Source organism: Phyllostomus hastatus, unplaced genomic scaffold (genome assembly GCF_019186645.2).
Source record: "Phyllostomus hastatus isolate PE091 unplaced genomic scaffold, TTU_PhHast_1.1 phas_contig_283, whole genome shotgun sequence".
In the NCBI taxonomy this organism is placed as follows: Eukaryota; Metazoa; Chordata; class Mammalia; order Chiroptera; family Phyllostomidae; genus Phyllostomus; species Phyllostomus hastatus.
In genome coordinates, this window is record NW_025333833.1 from 11,493,182 (window position 1) to 11,507,831 (window position 14,650).

At 45.5% G+C, this 14,650-nt stretch overlaps 1 protein-coding gene across 1 annotated transcript in view; it reads right to left on the minus strand.

The window, feature by feature from the left end:
- NMNAT2 (nicotinamide nucleotide adenylyltransferase 2) overlaps positions 1 to 7,811 on the minus strand; it is a 107,566-nt gene extending 99,755 nt beyond the window's left edge. The window contains exon 1 of the mRNA XM_045838685.1: positions 7,631 to 7,811. Within this exon, the coding sequence (XP_045694641.1) occupies positions 7,631 to 7,715 (85 nt within the window). The 5' untranslated portion in view covers positions 7,716 to 7,811. The remainder of the gene's footprint in view (positions 1 to 7,630) is intronic.
- Positions 7,812 to 14,650: the final 6,839 nt, after the last annotated feature.

Below are 14,650 nucleotides of genomic sequence, written 5' to 3' on the forward strand. Positions count from 1 at the left end.
AGAGTCATCTGGAGCTCTCAAGAGAACCCATTTAAAACATAACAGTCTCTGCTGGGAAATATCAAGGAACTTGATAATTCAAGACTGCAGAGACTTCTAGCCTCAGCTGTGACTGGGAACCTGCAAAGTGTCTTCCTTACTCTAAAGGCAACATGTCACTCCAGCGTGTGGTTGACATTCTCTCATATAACTAAGCATATCCGCTGACTGCAAAGTTGCAGAGGTTACCAGACCCCGATGGTACACCAGTCACTTTCTTTGTTTTTCACCAGCCAGATTTTTAAATTAACAGCACTAGTTTAGCAGCTTAGTCTACCAAATTGATTGAGTATTCAGAATGTCAGGACATTTAGCACACAGGTACCCATAGCTTGCCTTACCAGAGTCTATTAGAAAGAGACAGACACAGAGCCACCAGTAAATGGCATATCCAGCGAGCGAAGTTCAACAATAGATAAGATAACACACGTCAGGGCCGCCTCAGAATGTAGCAGCATGAAGTGGATATAACATTTCAAGGGGGATCTAGACAATGAAGATGTACGGTCAAGGATGATGAGCCAGGATGTTATGAAAAGGAGCAACGGCAATGGATGTCCAGCCGAAGGTATCGGGGCTTGTTAAGCCGAAAGAGAAGACTGGAGAGGACAGAGCAGCTGCCTTCAGCTATTCAACGTCTCACAAATAGAGGACAGATCAGCCCTGCTCCATGGATCTCAAGGCAAAGAACTAGGGCCAGCACATGGAAGTCTCGGGAAGGCCGATGTCAGCCCAGCAGAAGGAACAATCTTGAAAAAAGGAAAACTAAGCCAAGTGCTATTTGGCTCCTTCGGGATACAGTGCATTCCCTGGAAGATCTCAGGCAGAGTCTGGACGAACACTCGGGAGGATGTTTTACAGGGATTTCACGACTGGATGAGTATCGGCATGATTTTGGAAAACGCCTTGCAGAGGAGATTCTGTGATTTCTGCAGATGAAAGCTTCTACTTGACAAACCAAGGTTTTTCATTCATTTGTTTGAAGTAAATAATATACCAAGCTTCCCTTTGTCAGGTGCCATGTCCCTACAACCTTTTTCAAACTGAGAGTAGATAAAAATAAAACCTAACTCCTCTGCCATCCTCAAACTACTTTTTCCTCGTGGAGAAACTGTTCCTAGATGCACCACGCATCTGTCTAAAGCAGCCAGTAAACAGTTTTCAGGATTCATGTTCATCCTGGATGCTGCATTCTTCACTCCAGCCTAGACTTCACAGCTCTCAGACGGGACTTGCAGGTTCCCTGTGGCTGTCCGGGAAGGCTCTGCTGTGGAACAAGGTTCCACTCCCGGATGCAGGAGCCTTCCCACACTGAGGCTTAGTGCTGAGGTCCCTGAGTGTTTGCTATTCGTCCTGTCTTCTGACTTGATCACCCTTGAATCTGTTTTACTGTATTTTCTGGTTCCCAGATTCTTGTCTGATTTTTGATGACCTATGTTGCCTAAACTTTGAGATTCTGAATATTCCTAATTGTCCATTCGTTTGAAAAATATCTGTAGTATCTCCCATGTGCTTATATAGAGCACCATACTAGGCACCTTAGGAGATAGAGAAAGTCATAGGAGCTTGGCAAGGGCCCACATCTGATAGAGAATGTGAACGGTGGACAGAAATAGCTACAACCCACGGTACAGTGTGCTAAGTGCTATAAGAGAGGGACGAGCCAAGTGTCATCAGAGTTCAGAAAGAGGTGAGATGCTGCAGAGAAACAAGATGCGACTGTAACAACAGCCTGTAAAAGCCTGGTGCAATTAGTGTGCTCATTTTTAAAAAGATTTTATTTATTTATTTTTAGAGAGGGAAGGGAGGGAGATAGAGAGAGAGAGAGAGAGAGAAACATCAATGTGCGGTTGCTGGGGGTCATGGCCGGCAACCCAAGCATGTGCCCTGACTGGGAATCCAACCTGCGATGCTTTGGTTCGCAGCCTGCGCTCAATCCACTGAGCTACGCCAGCCAGGGCTAATGTGCTCATTTTTAAAAAAGAATCCTCAAATATTAAGGCATATGAAACATTAGATTGAAAGAAGGAAGTAGCCGTGAATCAGGACAAGGATGTTCTGGGGAAGTACACGCAATGTTTGACGGCAGAGAAATGTCCGACATGAGCCTGGGGGCTCATAATTTGCCCCATGTAAACAGGACAGGAGAGAATCATCCCCATTCTGAGCATGGCCGTTTACCAAGTCAGCCAGAAACATTGTTCAATACAGTGATGAAACTGGTACTACATTTGCTGGTTAAATGAGTCTTTTTAGAGATTTAGTTTAGACTGAAAAATTTTTCCTAAAGAGTCCCTCTGAGTAATGCACTTCAACTGCACTTTGTATCTTTAGAACCCTTTAGATTCGCTCCCCAGCCCAACCCCGAGAGGTAGACAACATCAGGGTAGACAAACTTTTTCTGTAGACAACCAGATAGCAGATATTTCAGGCTCTCATTCCATAGGTTTTCTGCCACAAGTGCCCAGCTCTGCTGTTGTAGCATGAAAACAGTCCCAGATGATGCACATGTGAATGAGTGCAGTGTAAATAAAACTTTATTTACAATAAGCACACTAAAATTTGAATTTCATAAAATTTCCATGTGTCACAAAATATTACTATTTTACATTTTCCCCCCAACCATTTAAAAATATAAACGTCATTCTTAGCTTGCAAGCCCCATTTGGCCAGCAAGCTGTAGAGTTTGCTGGCCCCTGGGGTTAAATCAATCACACTGTTTACAAATGATAAAGCAAAGGCTGAAGGAGACTAAGTGCATTCTCAAGTCGATAGCAATTTAGTTTATTAATTTCCATATAAAGAGAAATAATGAAGCAATAGGAAAAAACCATGACATTTACCCACCCTTTATAACATGATTCACAGCATGGAGAAATCATGTATCATCTATAAACTTGAATTCCCTGGGGCATAACAAGTAAATAATTTTTAAACTGTGTGCTTAGCAAGATGGGTTCATGGTAAATGAAGCAATTATGTCTTAGGTTTTATTGTCTTTCTTAATTTTAATTTATCATAGTGCCAATCTCTAAGTTTACAAAAATTTGCCTTGTTGTAAAGATCTTGCAGTTTATTTGATGAGCCACACACTAAATATTTATCAGCACATAAATATTTCAAAAGAAATGTGAACAGTTATTGATGCAGTTTAATCTCAGGGCTCCGTGGAATGAGGAATGCACCTTCTACAGGCGCCAAGAGGAAGGGTTAGGAAACTGTTGACGAATAAAACATTGGAAAACGCATTCCCTGCCCCCCACTGGAATGTCCACTTGTTTGAGGCTTCAAAATGATATACTAAATTTCAAGGTCATAGAGACTCGCAGCTTTATAGCGAGAGCAGAAATACACTTGTTTGAGACGCCTGGAAGTGTTAGAACTGGAAACAAGGGTCAAAGGGTCAAAGGAAAGGCTTTGGTCCTTGGTCCTTTCGATTCAGACAGTTAAGTATGTAGAAAAGAGAGTAGGTACAGGATTCAAATTCTACAAAATTATGGAAAACTGCACGAGGGTGAGTGGTTTCCATGGGGTTCACCAAATTTAAAACACTTGAACAAGGAGGCGGCCGGCCTGTTGAAGTAAAAAGGCGGGGAGGAGTACACTTAAAACCTGGGTGAGAGCAACTTCCCACCCGAGCAGTAAGTAGTTGTCTGATGGTCTGGGTGGGCTGCACAGCAGTATATTTTCCCACTTATTTATTCTTTCTATAGATACGGCCTGAACCATCTACAATGGTTCTGTTTCCAAAAATATAAATAAGTAAACAAAACCATGAAGAAAAGGAAGAGCCCTCCTTATTTCCAAAGGTGACACAAAAATACCAACAAGATTTAAAAAATAATAACATTGAAATGATTAGATAAAATCACCGTGTTAGATCCCTAACAAAGGGAATATTTGGGACCGAGTCCCACAGTGGGAACGTACTTTCTCTGCCCATCATTCTTTGGGGGCTCACTAGAAGTCCTGGGGGAAGTCTCAGCTCCGGCACTGCCTCTGCCCACCACCTGTCTTCCCGCTTCCTCCTCTCCTGCGCTCACTGCAGTCATCCAGCCAGCTCCCTGGATCCCTTGATGCGCTATGCCACTTGGGGCCTTTCCGCACATCTTGCTCTCAGCCCGGGAAGCCATTCTCCAGCCTGTCCACTGGGCAGCCCCTTCTTTCAAGTTCACTCTCACGAACACCTGCGCTGCTGGCCCTCTCACCCTGCCCAGGGTGGTAACGGCTTCCTTCACGCTCCTACCTGACTTCATTCTCACCTCTTCCGTAGCACTTATGACTTGAGCAGCTATGTTTAGTTTGTTTATCTCCTCTATGGAAGATGATGTCCCTGGAGCAGGGGAAGGAGTGTGTTTAATTTCCGTACCTCTGAGGCCTAGATGGTGCCTGAGGCAGATTCACAACTCAATAAACATTTATGGAATGAGTCAAGGGCCACTGAGTCTGTTCATGACTTGACCCTTCCTGTGGCAGAGAAAATACAGACTTGAGGTAACGAAGGGAGGTAATTCTAACAGCTTATGCATTCAGACACTTATTTAGCATCCACTGCGTGCCAGGTGCTGTTCTGGGAGCCTGAGATACATCAGTGAGCAGAGTAAACGAATATCCCTGCCCTTTGAAGAGCCCACATTCTAGCTGGGGAGACAGGCACTAAACAAGAAACATAACAAAGAAATAACATGCTTTGTTGAAAGGCCTTAAGAGGCAAGTGGAAGAGATATAAGTAGAGCTGGATGAGTGGACTGGGATGTGTGAGTTAGGATTTTAATTTATGTGATCAAGAAAATAGAATCCGCCAATTGGACCATGAGAAGGTTGTATTTGGGCAAAGACTTTGAGAAGGTGGGTGAATTAGACGTGGGTGTATATGTGGATGGGCATTCAGGCCGTGCGAACATTCAGTACGAAGACTTTAAAACCAAAGCAGGGTGGTCAGTGAGGTTGGCTAAGGATGAGTTAGAAAGATGTGTGCGTGGACAGGCGGTGAGGGGGGGAAGGGTGGCAGACCGTGAAGGCCTTGTAGGCCGTTATAATGACTTAAGCGACGTGAGAAAGTCCCTTAGCCTCTGAATACCAGTTTTTCATTTGTGAACTGGAGATGATGGGGCCTTTCTTGCAAGTTTCATGTCCTAACATATATGAAAAGGCATTGCAAACTGGAAACTACTCTACAAACATAAATTACAATATTTATCACAAGCTCAAAGTCTCCCATAACAGATTCTACAACAAAAATAGATTAATATGTATTTTGTGTTCATGTTACCTATTCATATGTATATGTGCTAAATCCTTTATTAGGTTATAAGCTCCTTCAAGGTATGTAATCATACCATTTCCTCCTTCTACCTTGTTCTCTGAATTACATGTGACTAATGGACACTCAAGAAATTTTATTGGCTGATAATCTCTCCTTCCTCAGCTCCAATAACAAGCAAATAGTGACTACTGTCAACAACCTCTTTTCACCTATGCTATGTCCAAACCTCCGTATTGTAACCCATGCCTATCCCCACATATTCTATCCTCTAGAGTCGGGAGGAACTGGCCGGTCAGCATGGACTTAGCAAAAGCCTTTATATCATTGTTACCAAACTCTCTTCAGCTGCAAGAGAGAATCCTTGGTTTTCAACCTAAAGCTGTCCCCATTGCAGCCCAGAAGAAGCAGAATGAACTCCATCCTCAGCCCCGGGAAGAAAGGAGGCATGCCTGATGGCTCCCTATAGATAGAGTCCTGGAGCCGAGGAGTTCCAGAGGGAAGCCCATCCCTGTCTGGGAGGCGGAGAGAGGGGCAGTACACCAGCGCGGAATGACTAGAAGCAACATGGGGACAGAGGGAAAGAAGGACAGGGTTGGAGACACCAGAATCAAAAGAAAGTGAAAGTACGGTGTGCCCAGGGCCCCGGCAATCCTTCAGAAGACTGATGAGATGCTCTGGTCTACCCTGATGCTTAACAAAAAGCCTTTACTTAATACGTAAGTTGGCATTTGCTCCTAACAAAACACCTTTAAAAGCTGAAAGGATGGTGAGGAAGGGCTGGCTACCTCTGGGTCTGCCTCCTTGAATCCTATAAATGTGCCTGCCTGATCTGCCCTCGGCTCAAAGTAATCGTATATTCTTTTCTAGAGGTTTCTTTAAATAAGTGGACCCAGTTCAATGCACATTTTGGGCTTAAAGGAGAATTTTTAGAGTACGACACCTCTCCCAGCCTTTACGGATATGATGTGGGTTTCGTGAAAGAGCCGTAGGAGGGCTCAGCAATCCTCAGGCTCCGGGTAAACACGTGTGCCCGCAGCCAGCTCCGGCACACGCTGCGTTTCAGCACCGCCGCCTCTGGATAGCGCCCTGCTGGCAGCCTAGGTCGGGCCTCTCACCGTCACTCATCCATCCCCAGCCCACTCGTTCTCCTCCTCTTTTCCCTCAGTACCCGGGCGGGGCGGGGGGGGCACCTCCAACTTCTGACCTCTCCTCAAGCCTGCTTCTAAAGTGACCTCCGCGCCCCTGCCTCAGGGTCTAACCGCGCACGCCCCCGCGCCTTTGGGTCCTACCCGAGCAGCAGCAAAACCGCGTGGTTTACCCAGCGGTGGCCCGAGATCTCCGACAGGCATGGATCGTCTTTCCCTTACCCCAGCTAATCCCAAACCAGCAGCCAGGAGCCCCCGCCCGTTCCCTCCGTCTCCAGGTCCAAAGCCTCCAAGAAACAAACGGCGCGATTATGCGCTTTGCCCCCGCCCCAACTTGAGCGCGCGCGCGCGCACACGCACACACATACACACGAATTCATACACACACTCGCCCGCCGCAAGCCTCTCGGGCGCTATAGTCGCCCTGGGCAGAGCCTCAGCCAACCTGAGTCCGGATCCATCAGACACCAGATCGCAAAGGGCCGCCCGCAGTGGTCGCCCCGCCGCCTCCCCTTCCCGGGCAGCTGGGGGTCCCCGCAGCCAAGCCCAGGCTAGCCAGCAGTCCCCCTCACCCCACCCCATTCATTCAGCCATCCGACCCCCCGCGGGCAAAACACGGTGCACCACCCTCAAACCTTTCGCCCCCGGACCGCCCCAACCGTTTATCCAAACCCGAAATTAATCTCCTTGAAGCCCCAGCCGCGTTACTGGAGTGTTGTGTGTTTGTGCCTCCGATGCAAATCCATTATTTAACTCCTTCGAGCTTTGCGCCCAGCCTAAACAAACCGCACGTTATCTCCGTCCCTGTCCTCCCTCCTCCGCGCCCAACCTCGGCCCCCACCCGGATCCTCTTCAGCCCAGGAGCCAAACCACGGAACATCCGCACCCCAGTTCTCCGAACCTCGACCCAGTGCACACCAACACTCACCTTCCTCCCCTCCCCTCCCCCACCTCTTGGTCCCCGTAAGCCGGGTCTGGCCCGAGCAGGAGACGCTCGGAAAGCGCAGTCCGCGTTCCCTCCCGGGAGCCCGGGACGGAGGAGCTGACCCGACCAGCGGCGGCAGCCAGCGCACCCCTCCGAAGGACCGCGCGCCGCCCAGTTCCGTCGCCCTGGAAAACACCGGTGCCGGGGAAAGCAGAGAGGCGGAAGCGGCCTCCGAGGGTGGGCGGGAGGACTCACCGAACATCTGAATGTGTCCTTTGGTGATGGGATTGAAGCTGCCGCAGGCAAGCAAGATAACGTGGGTCTTGGTGGTCTCGGTCATGGTGCGGGTGGGTGCCTCGCGCTGGTCCTGGGGTCGCTTCCCTTTTTGTGTCCGGATGTCTGCAGAGGGAGAAAGGAAGGCGAGGCTCCGGCTCGGATGCTGTGGACTCCAAGGAGCCGCTCCAGACGCAAACCGCGTCACTCCCCGCCTCCCCTTAACGCTTGCATCTCCGGCAGGATCCGAAGCTGCTTTTGTACTGCTCTGCTCGGTCCTTCTCCTTTCTCCTAGCTCCTCACGGTCGCTCGCCCTTCCCTTCTCTTCTCTCGCGCCCACCCCACCTCGCCCCGTCGTGCTCCCTTCATTAGTGTTTGTCTACAAGACAGAACGTGGTACCCGAGTCCAGGACCATGAACACTTACATTATGGTGCGAGCTCTCTCTCTTTCCTCCTTCTGATCCAGTTTTCCTCCCTCATCCTAACATTCTTCTGTCCACACCTACTTTCTCTCACCCTCCCAACTCCCAAAGTGTTTGATCTTAAGAACGGTTTCTTTCTCTCTTCCTCAGGGTTTTAAAAGAGAAACCACAACTGTTCATTTCAGGAGTATTTATATCTGCCTTTGTTGTTTCTTCCCCCTTATCTGATGATTTTGAATTATTGAACTTAGCCAAGACATAGGGGGAACCTCAGTCCTTCCCCTGGTCCTTCTTGTGGGTTGAAGCCGCGGTGCTACCAGACAGGCGGAACATGGATGGGGCACAATGAGCTACAGCCGTGCTGTAAAACGATGGGGATCTTACATAAGCCAGCGAAGGTGAGACAAAGAGTTGCCCCTTCAGCAAACGTTGCCTGAGTGCTCGCTGTCGTGTTAGACTCCAGTATAAACCCTGCGGATACAGCCGAGTCCCTGTCCTCGTGGAGCTTACAGTCTGCCGAAAGGAAACAGACAATATACAAAGCGACAAAGAAAATATTAGAAGGCAGTGGTGCAGTGCTCCGTAAGTGAAGGCAATTTACTCTCCGACTGCGGCTGGAAGGAAGGGGACTACTTTATATCGAGTGGAGGAAAAAAACAAAAAAGTCATTTGTCTTCCGGAAATTTCCAAACATGTGCAAAAGTAAACAGCACGACATAGTGGACCAGTTACCCAACTTTGAGCATTACCCATTCGCTGCCAGACTTGACTCACTGATAGCATTGTACATAATAATTCTGAACAGAGAGCTCCACAAGTACAATTATTTACGTGTGCAGCTTTCCTGGGCTCCCAGATTCTTGGGTAAATTGCTACCCTTCATTAGCGAGTTGGTCATTGTTTCTTATCCAAGAGCATATATTAGGTGTGCAGCAAATATTTGTTCAATTATGCTGAATAGCCAATCAACCCTAATATGCATACATTTTCCAGTTTAAATGCAAGGTCCCTAAGACTTGATGTAAATCAGTAGTGGAGTGTGCATCTCCCCTGATACAGAATGCAGATTAGTGAGGCAGAAAGGGCAAGATGCTGAGGGAGGCTGACTTGGGTAGGAAACAAAAACAGTGGCTGGGCAATTAACATAATTATAGCTAAGCAATAAATATTCATTGAGGTCTGCCATGCGCCAGGGACTTGATTTAGGGGCCTTGAATAAAACAAAGTCCCTGCTTTAGTATAGCTCACATTTCAGAGGGGAAGACAGACCATGAAAATGAATACACCTAACAGGAATAAACACCATAATGAGAAAGGAAGCAGGCTAAAAAGGAAAAGAAAGAGAAAAATCCTCCTGTATTTAAGGTGATCGGGAATGGCCCTTTAATAAGAAGGTATTTAGTAAGGACACAAAGGAAGTGAGGGAATGTGTCACATGCTAATTGTATGGCTTTGGACAAGTCATTTACTGCTAAGCTTTATTTTGCCAACTGAAGATACTATATTACATGCCCTGTGTACTATACAGGAGAACTTTGCATAGTTCTCTCTCAGGGGTGCAATATGGATCAAATAAGACCAGCTGTGAGTAAATGACTTTTTTTTAAAAAGCATATTGCGAGCTTTAGGTCAAATTCTACAGTTGTTACATTTAAAACAGGTTTTTGTGTGTGTGTGTTTAGATTTCTTTTTATTGGTTGCTTTGTCAAAGATGTTCTGGAAGTTCCAATCTTAGGAAGGTAATGGCTTGGGGAATATGATACACACACACACACACACATATATATATATATGTACGTGTGTGTATACATATATATGTGTGTGTGTGTGTGTGTGTGTGTATATATATATATATACATATATATATATATATATATATATATATATATATATATATATTCTGCCTGTCTGATAGCACCGCAGCTTCAACCCACAAAATGGACCAGGGGAAGTATTGAGGTTTCCCCTATTTCTTGGCTAAGTTTAATAACTCAAAATCATCAGATAAAAGGAAAAAAAAACCATAGACAGATGTCAATACTCCATTGGTTGATCTCTCTCTCTATATATGTGTGTGTGTGTGTGTCGCTCAAAACACGTTAACAACAAATTTATTTTCAGTTAAGATTCCAAGGCTGACTTACAAGATATAGAAACAGGAATGTTAACTCTTATATAATACATGTACCTTCATATATATAGTGAGCTATTCTCAGGGGTGCTTATTTTAACTCAGGTAATATAATTTGCTCCAATATTTCAACTCTCCAACAGCTGGGTAATTGCTTTAGGCTGCAAAGGAACCAGAGTCATTCTCCCGCAGCCTAAACCGTGCAATGGGCTCCAGCCAGTTCTGTTTCCAAACGGCTCAAGGCAGCCAGTACAACCCAGAACTTTCCCCGCTATAAATACCTGCTCTGACGAGCAGGCTTAAGTCTCTCTCAGGTCCGATATGGAATGTGCACATGGAAAGTCTAGCAGCGTGGGTACTGATGCTCACTTATCTCCCTGTTTACCTAGTCTGGAGTAATCATCCATTTGCATCACAGATCAGGATGAAACCGTTCCATGTTTACGAAGCTGGCTTCCAGAGGGATATTAAGAATGATCCTTTATGGGAAAAGCAAAAAGGCACACACACGTAGATGTAGCTCCTTCAGATCCTGAGATCAAGTCAGATACTGAATATTCATTTCATGTTTTCCTGGTTAAAAAAATACTACTATGAGAAATGACTCTGAGAAATCCCATGACTGTTTGGAATTCTCTACCATTCTGGATCTTTGCATAGTTCTCTCTCATCTGCTCCAGCCACGACTCTCATCTTAGGGAAAGAGCCGAAATGATTGGCATTACTGTCCCCATCTTCTTCAAAAGCAAGCATTTCTACATCCGTGGAGTGAAAAATATCCTAGATCAAGGTCCCCCTTCCTTCAGCTCTAAATCCCCCAAATCTCACTCAGGTTTATAATGTCTCTAATTATTCATATCATAGTTCCCAGGTGAAAGATGTTTCCCAAATGTGAGACCTGGCTAGCAATTATAAGCATGGCGATACTGCTGGTACCACAGCGAAAGGTAAAAAAGCAGACAGGTGTTTATAACCAATAAGCATTGTGTACCATCAAGAATAACAAATTTCTTCAGCTAATTCGGATATTTGGTGATTTATTTATCATGGTTTCTTTCAGATATTTGGGGAGCGGCACATACAAATCATTATTTTTATCTTGCCCCTAAAGAGCTCACTACTAAAAAGGTTTTCCCAAGAACAGAAATAGGAGATAAAAAAAAATCAGTTCTATCAGACTTAGGAAGAATTATAATTGATAAGAAGTCAAAGTATCCCTTGAAATGACAGGTGAGAACATCTTTGCCTCTCTCCTTTAATTCACTCAAATGGAAAAAATATCTGGCTCAAGGGAGTCTTAAATAAAGGATAGGAAACTTAAAATATAATTTTTTTCATTATGTCAATACCTCACAATTTGGTTAGGGCAGATCTAACCTAGAATTTTAATCCCATGATTCCCCAAATTTATGAGATATAGAAATTAAGAGTGGCAAAGCTGAGCTACCCTAAAAACTTGCCGGTAATAACCAATTTCAGAGGAAATCAAGGCATAATAAAAACTCGCACCAGTTCAGCCCTGGCTAGTGTGGCTCAGTGGATTGTGTGCTGGCCTGCGAACAAAGAGAGGTCACAGGTTCGATTCCCAGTCAGGGCACATGCCTGGGCTGTGTGTGGACCATGTCCCCAGTAGGGGGCGTGTGAGAGACAACCGATCAATGTTCCTCTCACACACCCATGTTTCTCTCCCTCTCTTTCTCCCTCTCTTCCCCTTTGTCTGAAAGTAAATAAATAAAATCCTTTAAAAAAAATTGTGCCATTTGGACCTGTGGGCTTCAGTCTTCACAACCCATGTTCATTCTGTTACTGCCATTGAGGTAGCTGAAGGTTGGTAGCTGTACATTTTCAGATTTTTATGAGTTTCTTATATTATTGAAGAGTCCATGGCAGACACCCTATTCAAACTAGATTGTGCCAAAGAGAAAACTTATTGATCTGCATGATTGGGAAGTCGTTTTCTGTTCTTTTATGAGGTGGTCAGCCAGGTGGGGCCAACAAGGGGAGGCCCAGGAGAGGCTCAGAGAAATGGAGTTTATTAGCCGCACAGGTCCTGGGGACAGCAGGTGTGACATGCCACACAGGGCCAAGCAGAAGAGCACCAGGCTGGTCAGAAGGCAGAGGACAGGAGGGAGGGGACAGCTCGGGCAGACGCGTGTATCAGAGTTTCCACAGCAAGGGCAAGGCGGGACAGGGGAAACAAACAGCATAGGACTGGCTGATCTGAATAATTTTGGAGGGCTTTGGCTATTTAATGGTACCTAGTTGGGATGGTTTCCTGGCCCCAGGATGACAAAGGCAGAGAAGTATTGCCTCCTGCAGTTTCTGGGCCAGATGGGGGAGGTCTGGCTCTGGGTTAGCTTGCATATTCAAGGCACACCACTTGCTAGGCCTTTGCTATCTCTAAGCATTGGCTAGCATCATAATGTATGGGGAGAAAACATATATATTATCATTTATAATTTTATATGCAGATGTATACTTTTTCAGAAGTCTAAACGGTAGCTCTAGCTTTAGACTTGGTTGTATCCAAGAGTTCAAACAGTGTCGTCAGGACCTCGCTTCTCTCTCTCACCTTCTCTCCATTTACGTTCCTTTGTCCTTGTTTTACCTTCAGACGGGTGCTCCTTTTGTCAAAGAAAAGTGGCTGCTGGCAACCTCAAATGACACTGTCCTTACAGATCATAATCTCATGGAAGGAGGGGCCCATTTTCCCCAGGAATGCCAGAAAAATCTCCAGGAGGACTCTGCTTAGTCCTGCACTGACCACGGGCCCATCCCTGATCCGTGCGCCTCGCTCACCTTCTGCCCAGCCCCTCTCCCTCTCTCTTTCACCTCCCTCCACGTAAGTCCTTGTCTGTGCCTTGTCTCAGCATCATCCTGCTCTCTCCGTACAGGCTTCTCGAAAGGTCTTGGTTCCTGCTGCTTCATAGGAATGATTTGGATTTTCATTCCAAACAAAAGCACCGACTATACGTGACCTTCAGTTCCCAACATCCACTGACCTCAGTTTCTGTGTCCGGGTACAGACTGTAGAGAGAGTAGCCTATTCACTCAGCTTGTATTTCTCGACTGTCTTGGTCCACACACCAGGGACCCAAAAAGCAGGTCTGCCTCTGCCCCTCTTCAGCTGGGATTGTAACAGGTTCTATGACCCCAAACATACTCCAAAAGTAAATGCTGTGAAAAACAGGCCCAAGAAGTAGAAGAGAAATGGTAAGGATGGTGTGACATGATCCTTTTCACCACCCCTTCCATGGCTGGAAGAGAAGAAGCTCAGATCAGAAGATTATTTGGACAAGGGAATCCAGGCGTGATTGATAAACTATAATGCAGAATCTGAGAGCCACCAGACCAAATGTAAAATGCAAACAGCTGCTGCTCCATCCTTTTTTCCCACATGGCCCTAGATTTGCAATATTAATATCTCCACTTTGTTAAATAATTAACATGGGACATACATTTCTGGAGGCCACTATTACAGAACTAGTCAGTTACCTAAGAAGATAAATTGGTTAAAGGATATTTGTTTCCTAATTAAAGTGAATAAAGAAATAAAAAGGAAGACAAAGGAAGAAAGGCGATAGCAATAACATAAAAACATAGCCTTACTTTCTAGCCAATTACTTCCTAAATTTCTCCAAGTTAAGACCACCTTTTTTCTCCCTCTTTAATTATTGAAGAATTGTTTGTATTCCAGCCAAAGGGATTTTTTTTTCTAAAATATAAATCAGATCTGGCCCTGGCTGGTGTTGTTCAGTAGATGGAGCACTGGCCTGCTGACCAAAGGGTCGCCGGTTTGGTTCCCAGTCAGGGCACATGCCTGGGCTGAGGGCCAGGTCCCTGGTTGGAGGTGTGTGAGATCCAGCCAATCGATAATTCTTTCACACACGGATGTTTCTTTCTCTCTTTCCCTGTCCTTTCCCCTCTTCCTAAAAATAAATAAATGAACTATTTTTAAAAATCAGATCAGATCACTCTGGGTTTGGATCCTTCAATGGCTCCCCAGTGCTCTCAGAATAAAATTCCAATTCTTAAATATCTTATAAGTCCCTTCATGATCCTAATTGCCTCCCAACCCACCCTACTCCCTTTACTCCAGCCACACTGAACTTGTCTTCGTCATCAGATGTGACGTGCTCTCTCGTAGCCAGCAAATGTCAATCCAGAATTTACTTCCTGAGCCTTCTGTGAGCCCCTGGGGTCTAAGTTAATGCCTCCCCCCATTTATGCTGTTTTTGTTGTATCATAGCATTATCACAATGTCCTGTATTGTAATTGCCTTTTGATTTGCTTGTACCCTTCACCAACAGTTATTTGGATCCTACCGTGTACCAGGTACTATGCTTAGTACTCTACATATATTATCTCATTTAATTTTCACTATATCTCAGTTAAGTAGTTTCTTTAATTATATCTATCTTACAGTGAGGAAACCAAGGCTCAGAGTA